Source organism: Takifugu flavidus, chromosome 6, assembly GCF_003711565.1.
Source record: "Takifugu flavidus isolate HTHZ2018 chromosome 6, ASM371156v2, whole genome shotgun sequence".
NCBI lineage: Eukaryota > Metazoa > Chordata > Actinopteri > Tetraodontiformes > Tetraodontidae > Takifugu > Takifugu flavidus.
In genome coordinates, this window is record NC_079525.1 from 2,666,058 (window position 1) to 2,690,019 (window position 23,962).

Genomic DNA, 23,962 nt, shown 5'->3' on the forward strand with positions numbered 1-23,962 from the left:
TGTTAACATGTATGACCAGTTGCCACATTGCGCAACACAGGAGACATTAGATTTCCAAGAATGACTGATTGGTTTTAATAAAAATTGCAGTGTCACAGAAATAAATGACAAATACATAAAAACACCATTGTAAACGATATTCAACAGCAATAAATGCTGCTTTCAGGCCAATGGCGGAATATTTCAATGCACCTTCTTGATGCACCACAGCGTGTGTTGGCATGTTTCCTGCCCCATGAATGTAAGCAACATAAGAGTTAAAACATTGATGAAATTGTAAATTAACATTAAACATGGCAGACGTGACAGAAACATGACCAATGCAGTGCTGTCGCAGGGGTCAGGGGTCAAAATGTCCACTCTGTTCATCAGGGCGGAGCTGCTCCTGGATAATAAAGAAGTCGACTTTTTGAGACAGAACCTGTGTCCTGGGGTGCGAAGCAGGTCCTTTATTGTGGACTTTAGTTGAAGCGATGGTGAGGTGGGGGAGGTGTGGTCAGATTTGGGGGGAAGGTACAGTCAGGAGGCCGGTGGGCTTCAGCTTGTTGATGCCTCCGTCCAGGATGCAAACGCGTGGAAAAGCTACTTTGACCAGGTGTGCTGCAAACTGTGAGAAAGGAAAGGGGGAGAAAAAGGTGAAAGTAGGTTTTGTGCAACGATTTGCAACGAAGACATTTTTAGGCTCTAAATTTATCAGGTGGAGAAGAGGAACAAAGGACCAATGAACTTTGGGGACAAAATATTTGCAAAAACTGTATGATGAAACCTTCACCTGTCCCTCAAAACTTGATGCTTCACAGCTAATTGTACATAATAAAGTTTTTTCTTTAATCTTTTTATTTATCACTATTGTCTGTGACCAGTTTAGGGAGCCGCATGCGCGATTTGGTGACACCTATTGACGATAACGGGTACTGCAAAAGCTGTCAAAGCAGATTTGTTGCCTTCCTGTATGCAAATGCAACATAATAGCATTTTAGAGTGTGACGCCAGCAACCCACTCAGATGATGGATGGAGCAGCCTTACGCAGCAGATTCATGCACATGCTGCGAGATCTAATATAGAAAAAGTTATGAAAACACATATCTGGGCGCATTAATCCCCTATCAGAGCCTTTTCTATCGCCGCGTTAAGCAGTGGGCGAACCACTGTGCTAAAATGAAGAGATAAAGCCGCCACAAATTGAATCCAACTTTTTCCAGCCGACCAATCCATTTAACTTGTGACTTTGGCTTCATTAAATCCCTGCAGACCTGTGAGGGCAGCGGGACAGATGGGCTGATAAATCGGTCACCTCTGGTTGAAGCCGTGTTCACCGCAGCACAGCGCTATTACACACAGACCACCAGAGTGTTTACCTTCAGTAAATTGCCTCTGTGAGACACCACGCTGCTATAAAATAAGCCAGCACTGCTCCACACGAGCGCGCGACTGTTTCCTGCTCTTCGAGCAAATGTTACCCACTAAATGTCTTAGAAATCAAGGGTTGCAACAAGAAGTAGTGCAACTCGTAAATAGCAATCTACATTGTCAGGCGCGTGTGTGGGGGTGGGTGTGGGGGTGCTGTCTCACCATGGCCGCGGTCTTCATGGCGTGGCTGATGACCACGATGACGCAGCCTTTGTAGTTGTGGAGGATTCCCGATGTGGGGCACTGCAGGAGCTCACCGTCAGGGCTGAACGCTGAGCTGAACGGCACGTTGACGCTCCCAGAAATATGGCCTCTGCTGAAGCTGGAATCAGTGGTGTTAAGGAGGATGGAACGGTCCTGAGACCAGCCGTAAAGGGCTGAATCCTAGCGGAGCTACGAGTGCTGTTAACCAGCAATGTCAGAACAGATTCGTAGACCTACAGATTGCCTTGATTTACCCCACAGAGGGTCTTCATTTAATCCCCTTTGATGACAGTAGATACCCACAACAGGGCTTTGCTCAAGATCACAATGAAGGCGAAAACAGCCAAATCCTGCCAAAGTGCTCAAATCCCTTTTGTCCACGCGAGTTAACCCCAGGAGCAAATCTGTCAGCGTTGGAATTTGGCCGGAGGACCTGCCATTACCAAATTTTCTCTCCATTAACTAATCCTTATTGATTAATGGCCCTTTAACCCCTAAGAAAAGTACCATTCCATACACGCTCAGCAGGGTGGGACTCTTCCTTACAGGCTGGAGACATTAGAAAACCAACCATCGACCGATTATCCCGACGGAGACGCACGTTCAACGGAGAGAATTCCCTAAGCAGCCAGCCGGCGTCGTCCCATCGGGCTTCGTCATTACTCTTCATCGTCGCTTCTCAATGAAACCTAGGACGCCATCTTGTTTGAGATGATGAAATACTTCAATGAGCCACTGAATTCCATTTGAAGGATACTCATCTATGGGACGGATGTCGACAGCGATGATTTTGGGCTTGCCGGCTCTGGTCCTCTTCGCCGGGCCTGCTGACGACAGCTCGCAGAGGTCGATCAAGTCCTCCGCCGAGATCCTGGGGGAGACTTCTGTTTTCAGGTCAGAGAGCGCCAGCGGCTCCCGAGACTACAAGAAAGGGAGTCAGGAGAGGTCAAAAGAGATCAGCCTTGGATGAGGGGAAATCTATAGAGTGTGGCAGCGTAAACCGAATAAGGGAGGGGAGGATTTGTGTTTTTACAAGCTGAATTCCTGCATGGCTTCACCACACTTTAACTCAGGAAGGGCCCAAATTATGCTGAACCGTAAAAAAGACACTATTAGCTGTGGCGGCACAGAGGGGCGGCTGCAGTGACCAGAACCTGTGCTGCAAAATGAATTCATTAAACCTCACAGCCAGAGGCATGGCTGCCGACCCCTCCCCTCCACACACACACACACACACACACACACCGCCCGATCACTCGCTTTATACACAGAACACTGGGGTGATGACGCTTTGCTTTTCCACCGTGCTAATAAAAGTGGGAGAATGATTTGTGTGCGTCCGCGATAACGAGCGGCCATTAAGGAGTTTGATATTTCTGTTTATTGATGTGCTAATTAGAGCGGGGAGGCGAGCCATGTGCGGTTTTGAGCAGGGACGAACGGGGGCCAGCCGTGTCACGCAGGTTAAGGCCAATGCTCAAGGAGAAAAACATTTCCCTTGTTTGGAGTCACAAGATCAAAATTCCACACTGGGGAAAATTTCTTAGGACAATCCATAATTGCGCAACTGCAAAACTCCATCCATCAAACCCACGACATGTCGATACCGTTTGTTTCCTTATCAACACACTTTGGCGCGGCACATCCAAACGATACAATTCCTGTATCGGTCACGTGATTCTTTCTTAAAGCAATACATGCACCAATACGGGGTTTCACTCTTGAGCTCTCGGCACAGTGTTGACGCACCAGTGTCGCTCGTCCCATCACTAGAAGGAACTGCTAAGGCTAATAGTGGAATAACCCTCCCGATGTTTGTCCCAAAGCTCCCACAGATTACCTGTCTGACGAGGCAAATAAACCTATTTCAAAAGGTTGTTGAGGATGGTTTATAATCAAGAGCATCTGAGCTTGGTTGAACTTAGAAATGAAAAAAAACATTACTTAATAAATACAGATTTTTGTCAGGAAGTAGCCTGTTTTCCATCCATAACTCACACACACACACACACACTCACACTCACACTCACACTCACACACACACACACCAAATTCTATTTCTGGCGTGGCGGCTTTCTGGTTGGCGGTGGTGACCAAGACTAAAAAACCTCTCAGCAGAAATATGGCTGAGCATGATTCAAGGCTGCAAGGTAGTTTTCTATGTCAACTGGACTGGGTTTCTTCCCTTGAAGACGCTTCGCCTTCTATCCAGAAGGCTTCTTCAGTTCAGTTCAGTTCAGGATGATTGAGAATCTACACAGATTAAAGGCTGGCAACAACAAACCAATACATCAGATATGCTCAGCCAGTTTTATTTTAAAGGTGAGGGTTTCTGGAGGAGAGGGATGCTGCATCTCCTCCGAGAAGGTCAACGCTGGCTTAAACAGCCGGAGGGAGACGGCAAATAAAGACGACTGAAATATTTATTTAGCTCCATTTGCTCACTGTAGAAGCTGGTGGGCCATAAACCCACAACATGCTGATTTCACATGATAATTAAGCTAAACCATGTGGAAACCCCCCCACAAAATTACCTCCAAATCTCCACAAAAAAGCTCCAATGACTCATAATAATACTAATGTCCTAAAGAGAGATTCCACTGCTTCCTGCCCTCTAGCTTCACAGGAAGAAGAAAGAACTGTCCAATTATCTGTACTCCAGCCAATTAGCTTAAATGCTGGTAGCATGGACACACTGATAAAGTGTGCTGTTATTTGTGTATCTCCCTCTGTCTAGAGTGCAATTTAATGTAATGTTGGTTAAATATGAAGGAGATCAGAATGTAAATTTAGTGCGACAGGGCAAATCTCCTTGTTTAGACATCAGTATTTAATTCACGCTGAAATTATTGAGTTTCATTTCCCCTGTGATGGGAATAATAAGACTTAACAAGCTTAGTTACACATTGAAAATGATAATAAGGAAACGAAGGCAAATCGGTCTCAGATTGAACACTGATAAACAGCTGTTAATTTCACGCTACTAACAGGACGCCTTGAGAATGTCTTCCACACCTCCCATCATCTGCATGACTGAGAATATTCACCTCATGTAACTCTGACACACCCGCGTGCCATTTATTCTGCGCGTTGATAATCATAACACGGCACACAAACCACAAAAACACCATTATGCTCTAACACACACACATATTATCTATTTTATGAAAAGATTTTCCTATTTAATGGTTCTGAAGAAGATATCTGAACCGTTGCTCAAGTTGTTTGTCTTGAAATATGAGACGCAAACCACAAAAACGCGGTTGTGCCTAATGTGCAGCACTCTGCTGAGACTGGTAGTAGCGATTAACAGAGCGGTTACACTGCAGTGCACAATCTTGGCCAAGAAATCCATCCTGACTGGTTCCGTGGCTCAAACTGTTGTCTCGTCCTTTCACAGCCTACAAATTTCATCCTCTTCCTTCAACATATCGTCGGTTTCCACTGTCAAAAAGCCTCGATTACATCAAACGACAGCAGCTCTGGTCTGTGGTGGAACCGGAGATGCATGTCAGAGATGCAGAAGCTGCGATTTTATCCCGTCACCGTGGAACAAAGAGCTCCCGGAACCTTGTTTCCAGAATGGAATTGCATTGGCAGTGTTGCTTTTTAATTCATTCATTTAATTCATTGATTTTGGAGTTCTATCTGCCGCTGGCTTTTGGTTCCGCTGAAAAAGAACTTTGATCCATCTCTGATTGTGTGGCACAGCAGTAGAAACAAACACTGCAAAGGCCGTGGAGCTCAGCATTGATCTGAAAGTAGCAGACGTGCATTAAACAAGTCGGCAAAAGAGCTTTTTCAAGCAGTTACAGATCCCCAAACTGGACGAATAATTAGGTATATGTACAAATGCCTGTTTAGAGAGTTTGGAGGTGAGAAGATATAAATTCTAAATGCATCAAAGGCCACATTAAGCTGCGAGGCTGTTTCTCTGCCAGTGAGACTGGTTTTAAACAGAGAAAATGGAAAGAGGGAGAAGTAAAACCCTTTAGAAAGTCGTGAGTTTTGGATGAGGTTTCAACAAAGCAGCGGTCTTAAACACACACCAGACGTGGTGAAGGAACTAGTGATGGGACGATGATACCTCAAGGAGTGTATTGACACACTACACAAACTGTGTCGGCACTGTATTGATACTGTGTTGGTCACCCACTAGTGACCCCTGCAGTAGAGTTAAATTTTTTACTTATGTACACACATTTTTTGTTAACTGTTAAATCATATGAAATAATACAAAAAAGTGATTAGTTTATGAATTTTTATTGAGGAACAAAAGTTTGCTCCAAGGCGATTTCTCCTCTTAGACACCAGCTCCCCAGCCTCAGAAAATACTCTTTCACACGGTGCAGATGACGATGGTGAGCAGAGAGTTTTAAGTGCAAGTTGATGCAGATGTGGATCAGTTTTCTGGTTCTCTCACGAGTATCTGCCAATTGCCAATGCTCAAAGGAGAAAAACATTTCCCTTGTTTGGAGTCACAAGATCAAAATTCCACACTGTGGAAAATTTCTTAGAACGATCCATAATTGCGCAACTGCAAAACTCCATCCATCAAACCCACGACATGTCGATACCGTTTGTTTCCTTATCAACACACTTTGGCACGGCACATCCAAACGATACGATTCCTGTATCGGTCACGTGATTCTTTCTTAAAGCAATACATGCACCGATACGGGGTTTCACTCTTGAGCTCTCGGCACAGTGTTGACGCACCAGTGTCGCTCGTCCCATCACTAGAAGGAACTGCTAAGGCTAATAGTGGAATAACCCTCCCGATGTTTGTCCCAAAGCTCCCACAGATTACCTGTCTGACGAGGCAAATAAACCTATTTCAAAAGGTTGTTGAGGATGGTTTATAATCAAGAGCATCTGAGCTTGGTTGAACTTAGAAATGAAAAAAAACATTACTTAATAAATACAGATTTTTGTCAGGAAGTAGCCTGTTTTCCATCCATAACTCACACACACACACACACACACACACACACACACACACTCACACTCACACTCTCACACACACACACACACACACACACACACACACACACACACACACACACACACCACACACACACACACCACACACACACACACACACACACACACACACACACACCAAATTCTATTTCTGTTAAATTTATGAACGATTATTTTCAGCCTGCAGGTGAGGCACTAACCTGCGTCAGCATGTGGAATAACAAGCTGAGAATTATGAGAGCAAAGTTCCAGTGCGCACGAGCGCGCTCATGCACGTGCGAGCGCACGGGTGCGTGCTATGGATCAATGCCTCCGCCCATCTATTCCTGTAATCTCAGCAGCAGAGTGAGAGATCACAGATACGACTGGCATAATGTGGTGATGAAACGGCCTTTGTGAAGGTCAATTAAGCATCAGTGAAGACATCTTGAAAACAGCTGACTGTGCAGCTTTGTTCAAGTCATAGAGCCTTTTTAAATAAAAATTGAAGACACTTTAAATGCATTAATCGGGAGGGGGGGGGGTATTTTTATGTGAACTGTACCGTTACTAAATAATGGCGGTTTTAAGAAATGCCATGAATTTTGATAGACAGGACATTACCCTGACATAAAATTTTAACATGGATTTACTTTCCGATTAACATCCATTATGGTACAAAATACAAGATAATGCCAGTATGAGTCATTATTTTTAATTAACATTACGAATCTAAAATTTATTTTTCTAAAAATGCAAAATTAACTGATTTGAAATGCAGATTTTGCACGGCATTTCAGCAAAGACCAATCCTGCGTCGAATTCATTTCCTGTTAAGTCCTGTTTTATCCTCATGAAGCACTTATATTAAGACCCGTGACGAGGCCTGGAGGAGTGTAAAATGGAACCGAAGTCGCTCGTTAACCCAGTTATTACGAGCAAAAACAACCTGAGCTGAGCTGAAACGCTTTTTCCCACAAGGAAAAACACCAAGAAAAACATTCCAACAGGCTGCCTCTTCATTCAGTGTTGACAGAGAAAAGCTTTGTTTGTAAAACTCACCAGGTCGGTCTTGGGCATGTCCTGGTATTCAGAGCTGTAATATGTTGGCGTTTTGCCGAAGCCGTTGTCGGTGGTTGCCTTCGGGGGTTGAGCGTGCTGTCGGTACGTAGCGCTCTTCGGACTCCAGCAGAACAGGCTGATGGATTCCCGAACGCATCGCTCGATGTCAATTTCTACACAACAAAGGGGGGGAATGCTGTGAAAACATGAACTTATGGACAAAGTAGCTCTACTTTTAAAGACACACGTGTCCAGGTGACTAAATCCCTCATGATTAGATCTTCCAGGTGCTCTGTTATCAGCGTCAGAACATCTCAGAGGATTTCCTCATATTTTCACAGCTGAATTTCAAATCCGTGTGTGATGTGTGCGACTGCCAGACGTTCCCTTTGTGTTGTGCCAACACAAGTCTAATAAAAGGTGCAGTCACGGGAAGCTTTGACCACCCAATTCAAGCATGTCTTCAGGACGCCATCCAGTCCTCATCACCTGCGTGACTGAGGATAATCACCCCATGTAACTCTGACTCCGGGACACACCCACGTGTCACTTTGTGATTAAATTATAGCTTCATCTGCAGCGCGTTGCCCAGATTGGTTTGATAATGATTAACAGAGCGGTTACCGCACACCGCAGTGACACTGCAATGCACAATCACGGCCAAGGAAGGTAAATGAATGGTACCGCAGTGTGGTTACTTGTGTTTGACAGGCTGGTCGGAGTATTTCAGCAAACTGCAGCGACTGAGGTTTTCAAATAAAATTAAAAACAAAAACCCTCTCTGAACTGGCTGGGAAAGGAGGAAAAGTTGGAAAAGCTCACATTTGATCGGAACGGATGTGATTCCCGCATGAAAGTGTGAGTTAATCCTAGCTTGTGTTGCCACGCAGGGAATAAGTCCGTAAATGCATTTCTATATAAGGTGGATTAAGGTCACGTCGATCGTGACCTTATCCATTCTAAATATTCCATATGCGGCATCAAGTCATTGAATAGCAAATAACTGGACATGTTCTTTCTAAAAAGGGAGTCTTATTCCTATCTTATGCAAAGCATTCATTTTGCGGTGACCTTTGACCTCTGAATTTAAATCGGTTCACCCTCCAGACCAAATTGATCGCCGTACCAAATTAAAAGGAAAATTCCTTCAGGAAAATTCAACTTTTTCCTCGAGCCGTAGCCTGCTAGCAGCGCCGGGGCAGGGAAAATGCCTTGGATTATCTCAACACTGCGCTGAATTTTCAAAGAAATGCAGATCAATAGTGGTCAAGACGTTCCACTTGAAAAGAATAAGGCAGAAAGTGACAACTGCTTGAGATAATGAATTAATGAGAGGGTAAAAGCGGGAGTCTTTCCCTTGAATAACACATAAATAATGGGAGATTATGAAAAAGGCAGAGTGGGAGATTTAGCTGCAAAAACCAAGCTTGACCTTGGCATTTTGTTCCCATTAAGCTCTTAAGCGTCCACTCAGTTTAAGATACAAAAATAACTTCCCGCTCTTTATCACAGCTCTTTAACCCGAGTGGATTCCCAGTGTTCTCCAAAGCATCACCAGAGGTGCACCTCCATCTCCTACTGCTCACGCTGGAAAATACAGAGGATTATGGAACAGGGACTCACTGGATTAGCCAAGGATTTGGGTAAATTAGGAATTCTTCCCTTCACACTCCTTTGCACTGACAGCCTCTCATTCACTCGCCTTTTCTCAGGGATAATAAGAAATCCGGCTAATAAGTGTTCTTTGGCATGACCTGCGCCTTGCCAAAGCTCAAGTGAAATTAAATAGATGTCCCTCCCTCCCTCCCTCCCTCCGCACACACACACACACACACACACACCCAAGCACCATCAAGCTGTAGGGATTGTCAGCTCTCGTGGGCTGGGACCTCACAGACACAGTAATAGGTTCATTCCAGCGGAAAACACACAGGTGGTCTGAGATTCCTTACAGACAGGCTCACAAGCAGCCGGGGGGGGCCTATTTTCCCTCCCCAGGGCCATGAACGCCCCGCGCAATAGCTGGTGCGGCAGCTAAAACAGGCAGGAACGGTGACGGGAAGATTGATCTTGGTTTTAACGAGCCCCGAGCTCAACTGGGCATTCCAAGGACAAACTATTTAAGAGGGGATTCAGACATATTTTGAGTGTTTGAGATGATCTGGAACTTTTTTTTCTCACACAAAAGAAAGGTACTTCAGATTATTTGAGACATTGCTGAATTTAGTAAATTGATTTAAAAAAACACAGGGACACCTTTGTTTGTGGAGATATCGATTGAGCTAAATGAAGATTGGAAACGATTTCAAGTCATTTTTTTTTATTGATTCCATTTTTTAAAAATGGAATCAATAAGCAACAATGAGGCACAGTGAGCGCCACTTGTGGTGGCCCACAGTAAAGGATTATGTCCCACTTCCTGCTATGATTTTAAGCAGAACATGCAGAATAAATGGCAACTGTAACACCTGATTAATTCAAAATATAAATTGTTTTAATGGGTTTTATGTTTTGTTACTGTTTTTTTTCACCTGCCCATCAAATCCAGTTGAAAACAAGTCCCAGTGGCTAAGCTGTCATTGCTTCTATTCTTTATTAATGAGCATCGTTGCTGTAAATGTAAACTGGATCAATAAGTAAATAAGCAGTTGTGACAGTGCTGATATGGAGTAAGCAGCAGCTGACAGGCAAAACAAATCCTGGGTTCTAAATGAAGTTAATAAAGTTTTGTTGGAAACAGAAAGAAGAAAACAAAGCAGATGATGCCAAATGGTTGTATTGAACCTGTAAAATTCTACCTCCATTTACAAAGAAACAAGAGTAATTATGCCTGAAATGCTATTGCTTTGTGAATAATGACCCTCCTGCCTTTCCGAAGGTGTTTAAATTAGGATGGGAGAATCCGTAACGGGAATAACACGATTTTTAGTTAACCAGCAGGGAAAGGTCACCAGTTGCACATTTAACTTTAAGAAGAATTGTGTGAAATACTAAAACCAAACCTTTGGGCTGTACTCTCTTTTAGACTATAACTATGAATAGAAAATAGAAAATTGATCGCGAAGCCCTTCTGCTTCTGTTCCGCTCATGTTTCGCAGGTGTCCCTGTGTTCGGCAACCCCCCCTCGAGCCCTTTCAGCCCCCCCGAACGTCTCTGACTACAGCTCATCAGTCCTGTTCCCGGCTCTGCCCGCTCAGACAGATGCTAATGTCCCGTGAAGCCAAATGCAGCTGCATCATCAGTAAACGTGCACTTTCCGTCAGGCGAGGAGTCCCGCAGGTCCGCCGTGAATCGATGAGGTCTCCAAACAAGATCGAGTTATAGATCACCGAAGGCTACGGACCAGCCGGTAAATGAGAATCACAATATCGGATTCATCGGCAAACTGGCAGGTTGGAATATATCGCTGGCTCCGGGGCAGCGTTCTGCAGCAACTTTTACCCGTTTCCTATTGAATCTTGAATGTTGCATCAACTTTTAGCCATTTCCTATTGAATTTTGTTTCAGAGTCTGAATCATCCTGCAGGCTTAATCGGGAATAACTGAGCTTTTCTTTAGCCTTCCATGGCAGCTTGGGGACTCAGGGGGGCTATTCTAATGTGAAACTAAATGAAGAAGACTATTGATTTATAGCACACGTAGTTCTTCTGACACATTAAGAAGCGGGTTGAACGTGACCTTATGATCTCTCCACCCCCCATAAATCTAAACCTCTCTTCTTTGTTGGAATATTGGCACCTATAGACTTCCCGGTGTTATGTGTAATAGGCTTGTCACTAAGAATGATTGTTACTGGCCTTATTGAGTGCCTGAGAGGAGGAATAAAGAGTGCGTGTATCTGAATCATTTAAAAGCCGCCCTCCTGTAACGTTATTGTGACCATCAACTTTTATTCCAGCAGTTTCAGGCAGGACTGGAGAGGAACAAGGTCATTTGAATAAGGTTTCCTTTTTTTTTAACACGCCAAGAAAGTTTCTTTCCGTTTTCTGATGTGCAGCCAGCAGCTGGGTGTATGTTTTGGGCCCTTTGCGTGCCGTTCCTGTGGTAAGACGCTTGTGCAGCATGTGAAATCTGCTCAAATGTCAGCCTGACGATAATTGCATTATATTTCTGAGGGCTGGATGGAGAAAAGTTGCAGGTGGCGGCTATAAAAAGCCAGGACTGTGCGTGCCTATGTGATATGACATATACAGCCTCGCCACCAGCGAGCAATCATTGGATCATTGAGATTCTTGATTGATGCTCAGAATCCATCTTTAGGGATTAAACATGGTATAATATCAGTGTTTGTCTTTACAGAGCTAGAAGAATGAGCAGCCGCTCTTTAACAAGGTATAGATGAGCAGTCCCTGTGTGGCAGAACACAAAGAAAACAAGTGCTGTGTGAGGTCAGCGCACAGCCCAGAATTCCTTCCTAATATAGAAAGAGCAGTAACTCCGCAGGTATACACAAGCTGCGATAATGAGGCTGGCAGTGATGTACGGCCACGAGCTGGCAGCGCTAGCTGCTCTCAGGAAACCGTGCCAGAGAGGCTGACTGCAGCCAACATATTTTAACTTTATAAGGAAAACCTGCTCCTTCTCCACATGCACATGTCGGACCTGTGCAGTGTAAAATGGTGACGTGCAGCTAAATAAAAGAGGGTCTTTGTTTACAGAGAGTGTGCCTACTGTGACGTCTCCTGACGATCTCAAGCCCAGAGATGTTGTAATGACTGGAAGAGGGACGGGAAGCGTTTTGTACCACTGGTGGACTTGGAAGCATCCCTCAGGTGAGAGGTTGAATCTGGATTCATGCATTATGAATGCTGCTCTGGGATTCTGTGTCACAGTCACTTTGCTGAAGTAATCACTTTTAGTGCCGCGGAAAAGAGAGCAGCAGTGAAAGGAGTCGTCTTCTCTCGGGCTGCGCCCGGATCAAAGATCCCGAGACGGCGTGTCAGCGTCTGCCTCGAAAGCTGCTTAAAGGACTATATTTACACAACAGTGCAATGTACTTATACATGCATTTCCCCAGTGGTTGGAGAAAAAAAGGAGGCAGAATTATTTCTCTTGCATCGGCTATGAAAGTTGACGGTTTAAAAACCCTCTGCTGACTTTTAGTTAAAAAAATAAAATGGGTTGGTGCCTCTTGTACCTTTGGCTTGACTTAAGGTTTGATAGGTTATGCTCTAAAACTTCCAGAGCATTTGGGGACAAAGCTAAAGGTTTCCTGCAGGTTTCAAACCCTCGGGTGTGACATTTCAACCTGGTTGAGTCTGTTTAAAGAAGTATAATATTCGAGGGGAGGCTCCTGATCGGGTGTTCAACAGTAACGGCAGAAATGTGAATTTTTAATCCTACAGTTGACCCCCTGAATGGAGACGGTAACTGAGAAGAATACAGGGTGATGTGGGCGTACTGAACAGGCAACGTGTGCATGCACCCTGCCGGCAGCTTAGCAAGTGCAGAGCTGCATACTTGGAGGATCATTAACTCACGCACATCAACACATCGTGGCGCTCCAGGCGATGAAGAACTGTCCAGTCCTGCAAAGCCGGAGGCTGACAAACATCATTTACATGAGGTTTACGCTAGTTTTTTTCTGTTCTGTACACATGTAGAAGATAAATGATAGATGTGGTGATTAGGTCTACCCACAGAGTGAAATGTACCCAGATAAACCCCGGTAAATTCTCACCAGGTAGGTCTGAGAACAACAGGATGCACTCATTGAAGCCGTTAGCCAGGAGGCGATCTCTGAGCTGCTGCAGTATGGCCACGCCGATGCAGAAGGGGAAAGAGGAGTTCCCCAGCAGCAGCGTGTCCCACAGGTGGAAGATCTTGTGTAGTGGAAACACATCTAAAAGAAGGATGAACAAATCAAACTAATGTTAAAGATTTTGTTGCAATCACAGTGGGGCCATTACAGTATAGATACACCTTTAATGTTCACCTCTTTTGCCTACAAAAAGAGGTGAACCTAATCCAGGTATGAAAGGAGAGAACCAGACACCTATGTGAAATCCACCACTAATGCCTTGGCTTACATACTGTAATAAACAGGTTATTGTTAGTCCCTCTCAATTTGAAGTCATCCATTGAACTTTCATGTCTTTTTAAACGGTTATCCAATTTCACAACCAAATATGGTAAAGCCAAAAGTTAAAGTTCAGTCCATTTTCTCCACAGCAAATTTGAGTTGAATGCTAATATCATGACCCTCAACAGTTAAAATAACCAAAGGTTACCTGAATGTGAAACATTCAAAAATCCTCCAATGAGACACAAATCTGTATATGAAAATTGTTTATTGTCTAAATGATGATAAAATTCATGGAAAACCAATGCAGTCCTATAGTTGACCCTCTGAATGGAGGGTCACATTGGACTTTATGTGAGCCTTCCTGCATTTTCCCAAATATATTAAGTCTAGGCTACACACTCATAAAACACGAGAGCCCCCCCGCCATCATAACAGCCTGTAAATCAGCAGGTTGTGCAATGGAAGCTCCCTGCACTGCTTGTGACAGTGCAGTGTGTTTGAGGGCGTCACCATCCAACCTTGTCTCACATTGGATGGAGGACATCAACAGTCAGAGGGACGAGTCTGAATACTGAACCCATCCACCCCCTCCAGGGGTCGGACGATGAGTAAAAGGGTCACACATCACACCCCCTGCGTTTGTGTGTGTGTAGAACAAAACATCCTGATGCAGGGTCGCACCTAATGTAAAATTCCAGCTTAGTGATCAGACAGTTCTGACACCATCTCCTGCCAGTTACTGAGTTTATAAATAATGAATTTATTAAATTATTACTCATATAGTTGAAAGCTTCTGTTTTAAATAAGCATTCTAGTTTCTGGTAATTCCATGAATGCAGATGAAAGAAAAACAAAATAAAAAGAGATGTCCGAGGACGGGAAGACTTTTGTTCTCCAGTTTCATTAATTAGCGGGTGAATTAAAGTTCACTGAGAGACAAAAAGAACGGAAACGCTGGAATGGATTTGTCTGAAGTCAAAGCTCAACAACACACAACAGTGTATAAAACCAGGCTACTTACGTGTAAACATAGTCAGGAACCAGGGAATGGCATAAAGCTGTGTGGCAAAAAGAAAGATGTTAGCCCATTTTTGTCGTAGTGGACTCTGTTTTTAGAAGAAAACAAATGAAAAGATGATCTGCAGGCGAACACGAGGGACAATTTATGTTTCAGAAATGTAGCACACTTGGGCGTTCTTCTCTGGGGCCTCGTAAAAAAAACAACAGAAACTCTGCTTAAGATCAAACCGCTGAGTTTGGTTTTTACACAATGGGGAGAAAGTTAACGATGGGGCTCATTATACCAGTCTGATCATCCAACCTTCTCTCTCCCTCTAAAATTCACATTTTCCCCCAAGAGGAAATGCATAAAAATGAAATTATACAGCACACACACATGCACGCACACACAGATATACAGTATATACCATCTGGTAGGAGACCTGGGACTTGCTGGCTGGTGTTGTCATGGCTCTGTAAGACTGCGTTAGCTTTAACAATGTTAAAAACTGCGGGGGTTTACATGTGCTGGAGCTGAAAATGACATGCAGGAGATGCACGCGTCTACTCTGGCTGCACCCACCACCAACTGGAGGGAGTCGCTTGTGAATTTTTATTCACACAAATGGGTTTTTGTTACTTAAAAATCGCCACATCAGAGTGTTGAGGGAAGAGAGCCTCACTGAGGTCGCGCTTGTAGGTGAGGTGAATGTCAGAAACGGCATCACAGCGTCCTTCAGTCTCAGAATCGACTTTGAAATGTCAAATTTGCTGAGGAATTTAGTCATTAGTCTGACTGCTGAGCTTCCTTACCCAGTCCAAGCATGGAAGTGGTGAAAGTGTGTGACTGGAGAGTGTGTGTGGCTGTCTCTGACGTGCTCTGTGCGCCTGACAACAAGCTCCTGTTCGCTGCAGCATGCTGAGCTGCTCTTCTGCACACCACAATCGTGTCGCATGACAAATACGCTCAATGAAGCGTGAGCGGCATTATTAGACCTTTTTTATACTACAATAGTGCTTCACCGGTGTTGCAGTGGTGTAAATGAGAGCCCTGAAGCTGATCCAGAGCTTATCGCAACCGGTTCACTGACAGTTAATTGCTGACTGTTTATCAGAACTGGTGTGTATCCGGGGGTGTTTGTTTTGGGACGGAACTGCAGAGCATCCCAGTTCCAGACTAGAACTCGGCGGCTCGGCAACGGCGCTGTTAGAATGGCCTGATTGCATTAGTGTAGGCGTAAATGGCAGAGGACACCAGGGGATGCGTGGCCAAACTGAGAATGGTCTGAATTAAACAGCTGGCCACGAGCAATCTGATCCTCTGCCGGTGGCCCACAGGCAATTCTGGAACTCAGCCCTCAAAATGCTGGCGGGGATTACTTTTGCGTCTGGCTGCAGAAAGAAAATCTTCTGGAAGGTATATAGAGCCACACTCTGGCATGTATGTATGAAAAATGACATTGGTGGTCTGTTGGCGTGTTCATTAGCCGAGCAACAGTCTGCACGGGCCTCCAAGTTCACAGGAAAAGGGGACTTTGTGATTTGTTGCATTTAATTACTGGGATGGACACTAAGAGCATCAGCTGTGTCAACAAAGCCTGTTCCAATGTCATCTTGGCTTTAGAACCAATTTTTTTAAAATGGTGAGACAATTCTGAGGCGTGTGGAGGGTATTGGGGTTTTTTGAAGAGTGGGAGGAACACAGTTAAGGTGCACCTGTTCAAAGCAATCTTTGTATTTTTTTAAGGAGCAAAAATACCCGTAAGCAGCGGTTTCATCAGCAGGAGCTCTCCTTTTGCTTTCACTCTCCATCCGAATACAAAAAAACCTCTAAAGATGCAAATATCTGAGTCTCTTTCGTCTGGATAATGTTCCAGAGGCCATGCGTTGGTTATTCATCAGAACGCCGACTGACACCCCAGAGAGACTTTAACCTTGTCATTCACTGAGCAGAGCTGTGCAGCCAGACAAAGAAGTGGGGAAAGCAGAAGAAATAAGCTGAGTCTGGCAGAGGACAGTCATTAAGCCCACCCGGCAGATATTTATCACCGCTGCTGGACCATGGGGAGAACGCGACCCTCGCCACAATGGTGGACAGAAAACTGTCCAAAAGCTGTATATTCATACTGTTCTTGAACCCAAAACTGAGGGTAAACATACAACGGAAAACAATGTGCAACGTCAGGAGGGTGCGATAAACCTGTCGGGACGAATGTATGTGAGAAACGTACATCTGGGATGAAGCCAATCTCATTCAGATGGTTGCTGAGCTCCGGGTCATGGAAGGCAATCATCTGGGAGAAGACGGTCAAATACTCTGCAGCACAGGCAAAAGGGCAAAGGGTCAATACATCAGCCATTGTTTATGTGATTCCTAACAGTTTACAACCCACTGTAGGGCTTTAAGAGATATCAACTCACGGGGGGTGCAAACATTGAGCAAATGTTATAACATCAATACTGCTGAATCACCAGACAGCATCAAAAACAAACGCATCTAATGTCAAACTGGAACTTAGGAAGCATAATGTTGTTTGTCCAAATTTATTTAGCCTGGAAGTCAACCAGAAAGCTCTGAACAGGGAGATAAACATTAGTGAGCTCTCCGGGGGTGCCGGCCAGTGGAAAAAGAAAGCTAATGGCTGCATTCCCCGCTGAGCTCAGGAGGTCTGTGGCGCCGGGGCCTTTATCAGTCACGTAAGAATCACATGTGACATTTCACTGCGGGCTCCAGTTTCATTTGTTTCCCTATCTCTAAATGATGTGACTCAGCTGCAAACTCCATTAAGAAGCGCTGAAATTAGTTTTTCGCAGCTTAGGAACAACACGGAGGCAGAAATTTAATCAACACTGAGCTGAGGGCCTGATGCTGGGTGCCAGCTGATGATAATTTGCTTTTGAACCACAAGTTACAAAAAAAGTCTAACTGCTAGATTTCTGTGGCATTTGAGCACATTAACAAGAGAGACGGCTACAGTGGAGACAATAAGTGTAGCAGATTTACCGCCTCACAGCCGTACATTACTTAGTGAGCGGTGTTACACAGGCTGGAGGAACTCAAGCTACCAAGCACATGCTAGACAATTGTGAGAGACACTGTTTATGAGAGCTGAGCAGGAGCGACGAGTTCTGAAATACGGCTGCGAAAGCAGCCAAAGTCACTCCGAGCGACGCCGGAGCGAAGGTGAAATTCTGTCCCAGTCTCACCTTCTGTCTGTGAGATATGGCAGCAATTTTTTTTTTCCTTCTTCCTGAGCTCAACCTTTAATTAAGTTTCAAGAAGTCAGCAAGGGCACGGACAGAGAAAAAGCCAAGGCCACTCAGGCGGGGAGCGAAAATACATCATTATTGAGAAGAGGTCCAAAGGACAATAAACTGGGACAAAGGGAAAAGTACTAAAAAAGTATACGAAAAAAGTTTTTGGACAAATGTAAGAATGACACTAACAGTTATAAACCTTGTAATAAAACCACAGCAGCTCAAGTCACCCATAATAATAAAATAGTCCAGTTTGATGCAGCAGCTTATTTAAGAGCCGCTCGTTTATCCTGGGAAAAACAGAGCCGCTCAAACCTGCGGAGTAATGACACTAAGAAGGTAAATATAGCTCTGATTTATGGTGGCAGGTTTCAGGACTCCAAACTCAACGTGCCCATCCTGCCTTTTCATATTACGGTTGGTCAGAGAGCTGCAGTTCACTCCGAGTTCAGGGTGATAAACCGTGTGGTGCTCCGAGAACAGAAGCAGAAACATGCCTACAGATAAGATCAGTGCAACCCTGAGTGGAGACAAGAATGACCCCAACAATGAGAGTCCTATAGGATGAAGGACTGGGTAAATCTAGTTCCAAGCGCTGGTTTCAGGGCTGCACCCTGTCAGGGTGGAGACACACTGGGAATATTGCATATCCTGTCTGCCCTGAGAAGGTGCAGTGATAGGAAATAGACATATTTTCATCAGTTTTTCCTTTTACACATCTGTGAAAGTCTCTGTTTATCAGAAAGTCTGTCAAAGCTCTACTCCGATATCAACATCATTAGAATAGGATGGAAAGAGAACCCCAAAACAGATCAGTCTGGCTTATCGCTGGAGATAAGAGCTGAGAGAAGATATCAGTGCTGTGTGATCAACTCACATACTGCCAGCTCTCTTACCTTGGATGACATGAGAGTTGTCCTTCAGGAAGAAATTGTACAAGTATTTGGGGATGAAGGCAGACATGCAGGCATAGGCCAGAGCTGGGGTTGTTGGGAAAAAAACAAGAAATTAGAGATAAAAGGTTGAAAAACCTATTTAAGGGGATAAAATAGAGATTTCGACCTTCGTTGTTGAAATTCAAGTACAGGAATGGGGCGCAAAGTGAATCCAATCCTGAAAGAAAAAGCAGAGGTGTGACGCGACGTGAGCACCACCTAGTGTTCGGTTACATTCACTGCAAGGAGACGTGAGAAGGGGAAACAAGAATCCAAAACAATAACAGAGACAGCCAGAGGACACGCCAGGCTGACATGACTGACTGACCCTGCCAGTAGACCAGGTCAGGATGGGAGACCACCCAGGCTTTCAACACGCGCCTGAACTTGATGTGACCCTGGGGGGACGACAACAGCTCGTCGTACTGGTGGCAGCGTGGGATGTCCACCTCGATCTGTCAGCAACACACACAAAACTACCGCTAAAGAACCAAATCCACAGGGATACAGGAGATTACGGCTGCTGTCTTTGAGGATGTCACCTGTCTGTCTGTGGGGATGGGAGTGTCCTTGTCGATGCTCTCATATCTGGACTGAATGTCTCCCTGTGCAGAGTCCAACAAATCATTAAAAGATGTTAAAACGTCACTTTTTCAACTCAGTTCTGGACTCTAATTTTCCAGCACCTCAATGCCGAGCAGCGCGGCCCAAGCCAGCCCTCGAACTAGAGGAGGGATATCCACTCTGGCCTCTTTCCAGACTAAGTTCTTCTTGTAAGGATAAGCCTGATGATGAAAAATGCAAATCACAAAACAGTGATGTCTCAGTTGAATCACGTGAGGATCAGACTTGAATTTGCATGCCAGCACAGACCTTGAGCAGCCTGTCAAAGAGGACGATGCGGTTCAGTTGGTACTCTGTGTCTCTCTCCCGGATGATGAGCGGCAGCGTGACGGTGGCCGACAGTTCGTTGCTGCTGTTGGACTGGGGGAGACTCGACTGCCTGAAGAAGGGAGAGGTGGACGGAATAAGATATTACCAAAATAAAGAGGGTGCTGAAGCCAGGTCTGAGGGAAGGAGGAGAGGAACAACAGAGAGGGACTGCTTACTCATCTTCTAGAAGAGGGTAATAGGCTTCCCCTGCTACGTCCTTCAGTCTCTGCAAATTAGAGTAACAGAATAACATTAAAAAACTCAATAGGTTTCCACCTGAATCTTACATATAATCTTACAATAAAACACATATTCTGTGAATACAAGACCTGAGTCCATACTCACATTTCGGAGTTGGCAGAGCGAGAGCGTCACTGTTGTGTCGTCGAGTAAGAAACTACGATCCCGTCCCTGGCCGAATGACTCCCCGTCTTCCAGGACAAAACTGAGGACCGGGTGAGAGTGAATTCATCTTTTTGGTCTTGCACATTTTACTGCTTGTCCAGCTGTATTTTAGACTTCAACAGATTCTTTCAGGGATAGTGTATCACTTTTCTTTTCTTTGTTTAATGAGAAGGGAGCGTGTTTATGATAGCTGCAGAGCAGATTTACATTCTCCCCTTCAGATATGCTTCAATGCAATAATATTAAAACCATCAGTCTTCTAAAGAGTATGTGTGCAATGTTGTACTTGGGTAGGGTGCAGATGGGAGGTTTAGACTGGATGATCCCCTTGTTGATCAGCTCCTTCTCCAGGTCTCCCCCCGCCAAGCACCACAGGTGGTACACCTCGTCTATGGCGCGCTCAGACAGGTAATCTTCTTCATCATCATCTAACAAATGCACACAACCACAGAAAAGACATCAGTCTGCGCTGATGTGAACAGCGTCGTCGCAACGGCGGCTCGAATTTTGTGTCTAGAGATTGTATCTTAATGCATTTGGTCGAGGAGGTCAAAGGCCCTGATGACTGACAGCTGAGTTAGCCTGAGCCCGAGAGTCCACACGTGGATTTCTGTGTGGCTGCTGCTGACCTTTGCAGAGGTCGCTGATGTCTTCTGGGAGTTCCAGATGTGCACAGCGCAGCGAGGACGAGAAGAGGCTAACAGGTTTGAGGAAGGACGTGTAGAGGCAGGAGATTCCGCTGAAGATGGGGTCTCGCAGCAGCTCTGCAGGGGTCAGCCTGGAGGAGAAGGAATCACATCTTCGTCTTTAATAAATAAACTGACACAACTGCTGTATAGATGAAAAACACACTTCTGTGAAGACACTCGACAGTTTGTTTGATTTGGAGATCTGTATTAACCTTTTAGATGGAAGAAAAAGCAAGCATTTCCTCAGTAACCCGAGAACATTCGGGGGCAGATCCTAATAAAAAAGATGACATCATCAGCAGTGCAGCAATACAGGTAAATCATTTTTAACATAAACTCAGTCAGAAGGATATTATGACTTAATGACCTGCTTATATGATAAAAAAAATAGATATATAAAAGCAAACATTAATCATCATCTCCATATAGATACGAAACCTCTGAGCTTTAAAGAAGCCGGTGATTTAGATTCTACCTTAATGGTATCCAGGCAACCGTGTTCCTCGGCAAGGACGGTGACAATGTCATCCATGCAGCCTGGGAATGACAAACAGTGTTAGCTCTCACTCAGCCTGACCGTGCCCAAGTTAAAAAAATAAATAAATTCTATACACACACATACACATATATATATCCTCACTCACCCAAGTTCAGAATGAATTTCAGCCTGTCACTTATATCAATATTCTGCAGGAGTCGTCTGCCCTGAAATACAGCCGCAGCAACAGGAGAGGACGTTTGTCTCAAACCGAGTAAACAAAGTATGAAGCAATTCATGAAGAATTCTTACTGCGCATAATTCAAAGAGCAGAACCCCGAGAGACCAGACATCAGTCTTGGGTCCTGAGGGAAGAGGAGCTTCATCATGGGAAGAGTCACTGGGGTGAAAACAGCCCTGAGCAATTACCTCTGGAGCAAGGTATGCTGGGTACCTGGGAGATGATTGCAGTGCAGATAAGCACATCATTTAGCAAGCCTATAAATAAGATTACCCTGTACTCCTAATGTAAGAAAGGTGAGATGTCTTTCCAGCTTTAATAGCAACCTTTAATTATTTAGGTGACGTGTATTCAACTTTATCTTCCAACGTGGTTTTCGGACATTCATGGGAATTACTACATCTTTGGTTACACAATGATGAATAGATTACAATAAAGTTCCCCCAATTTTTTTTAAATCTACATCTTGTTCATATAAAAGAAAACAGCCCATAATGCATCAATGTTATGGTCGGACAAACACCAAGCAGACAGAGTGAAACCTTTGGCCTTGAACAGACAGCTCGCATAACTCAGTTTCAGCAGTTGAAAAGTTCCAGAGAGGAAAAAATGCATGTCTGCCTGTGACAAACTGTTTGTGTGTGTTGGGGGAGGGGGGGCGTACCCAATGGGGAAATCTACATCAGCTCCGTGGTCAGTCATGTGATAAAGGCCGAACTTCGCCAGCTTGACGTTTCCCTGAAAATACATAATCTGTCTTAAAATGGGAAGCCTTTGAAGAAGTAATCATTCAGTTCACTGATTAAAAGTCCAATGAAACGTTAACAGGGGGGATACACAGAGCGGCTGGTTCTGACCTTGCAGTCCATGAGAACGTTGTGTGCGCCAAGCGCCCTGTGAACCAGACCGTGTTTGTTCATGAACTCCAGACCCTCCAGGACCTCATAGGCGACCTGTAGCACCTTCTCTGGGCTAGAACATCCAAAAACAAAACCACCAATGAGCCAGCCTGTCTGAAGGGTCCAGTAGAGATGGAAGAAATTTATTATTTACAACTTCAATACTTAATTGCGAGAAATACCAATAGAGTCCAGTAGATGGCAGCTTACTATTTTAGAACAAATGATGCTAGTCTTCACCTCCACCATCATGTGGTTCAATAACACGAGGAGAAGAATGATAATAATCTTACCTGACTGCTTTTCCCTGCTTTTGAAAATCACTTAAATTGCTTTCATAGTGCTCGGCAACAACAATCAGCCGTTCTACAAAGCAGGAAGACAACAAGAGATGCTGTATATTAAGATGTCAACATCAGGGAAAAGGCAACTGACTCAATTCAAATGCATTAAGATTAATAAACTTCGCTTTTTGTGTGTGAATGCAAAAACAATCCCAACGAAATGGTGTTCTTAGCAATTAGCAAGCTTAGCAATTCTGTCCAATAAGATAATATCTAAAAAAAAATAAAGTCAATTATTTAAGGGGCTCCTAATTCTTTAATGTTTTAACTTTTTAAGAACTAGGATAATATCATAACGATATGTATGATATAAAACAAGTTATTGATGGACTAACATTGAAGAGCATAACAGATAAATAGCAAAATGCCATATCAGGCCATTAAGAAAAAGAAATACATCATATCTTTATACCATGTTTGCCTCTGGAGATGTCAACATATTGACAAAGTCTGGGATGGCTCATAGTCTTGAGGATTTGGAATCGTCCCAGGATTTTGATGGAGTTGGGGGTAAGAGGGAGACCATTGCTCCCACAAACATCATGAGGTAGAGCTGAGGCAAAGAAGGTGAAAGCCCCCAGCTGTGCGTCTCTGAGGGGGCTCATCTTGACACTGGGTCGAGAACTGGTGATGGGAACGACAGATCTTTACTATTTACCTCATCTATATGCAGAATATAAAGTATAAGTACAAAACGCTTTGAATGACATGAACGTCGCCGCAGTGTCAATACAGAAAGCATATAGCACAGTATTTAGTATTAGACATTTACAGAAACAATTTGTAACAATATTATAATACCTAATTCTGTTAATGATCAGTATTGCGCGTACTCACGTTTAATGGACAGCCTGTGCTCTCATTTGGACAGAATAAGTTCTAAATCAATGGTGGGGAAATTCGAATGAATTTCTTTTCTATCTCCGCACAGCTGAGTGAACGTGACCTGTGACGTAATTTTAATGCGACAACATAACAGAGCGAAAACAGACACACTTGCACTTAGAAAGCAATAAAGAAACCTTATACACATTTGTACGCACTAAACAGCTGTTATTTGTTTAATTTATAGTATAGTCGTTAAATTGTTTTTGTATGAATAGAAATTACAAACAGG

General features: G+C 44.1%; 1 protein-coding gene across 1 annotated transcript; it reads right to left on the minus strand.

Annotated features, from left to right (window-relative positions):
• Positions 1 to 51: 51 nt before the first annotated feature.
• tbck (TBC1 domain containing kinase) lies at positions 52 to 23,925 on the minus strand. Its single transcript, XM_057035433.1, has 26 exons — positions 23,683 to 23,925; positions 23,258 to 23,469; positions 22,795 to 22,867; positions 22,460 to 22,574; positions 22,267 to 22,340; positions 21,674 to 21,815; positions 21,528 to 21,588; positions 21,359 to 21,420; positions 21,096 to 21,157; positions 20,824 to 20,972; positions 20,481 to 20,622; positions 20,135 to 20,234; positions 19,966 to 20,015; positions 19,730 to 19,859; positions 19,543 to 19,641; positions 19,399 to 19,461; positions 19,185 to 19,311; positions 18,984 to 19,034; positions 18,818 to 18,901; positions 16,895 to 16,980; positions 14,686 to 14,722; positions 13,320 to 13,481; positions 7,640 to 7,812; positions 2,373 to 2,536; positions 1,574 to 1,733; positions 52 to 607 (listed from the first exon to the last, which is right to left on the minus strand). The coding sequence occupies exons 2-26, from the start codon at positions 23,448 to 23,450 to the stop codon at positions 497 to 499; spliced, it is 2,670 nt and encodes an 889-aa protein (XP_056891413.1). The 5' UTR covers positions 23,451 to 23,469; positions 23,683 to 23,925; the 3' UTR covers positions 52 to 496.
• Between the last annotated feature and the right edge of the window lie 37 nt (positions 23,926 to 23,962).

What these genes read in the sequence shown, in the direction of transcription:
- tbck (XM_057035433.1), bottom strand. Translation starts at nt 23,450, where the DNA reads ATGAGCCCCCTCAGAGACGCACAGCTGGGGGCTTTCACCTTCTTTGCC. An exon ending in CATCTCCAGAGGCAAACATG is followed by an intron (nt 22,868 to 23,257) that starts GTATAAAGATAT and finishes CCTGCTTTGTAG; the next exon opens with AACGGCTGATTGTTGTTGCC. An exon ending in GTTGTTCTCAGACCTACCTG is followed by an intron (nt 7,813 to 13,319) that starts GTGAGAATTTAC and finishes TTTGTTGTGTAG; the next exon opens with AAATTGACATCGAGCGATGC.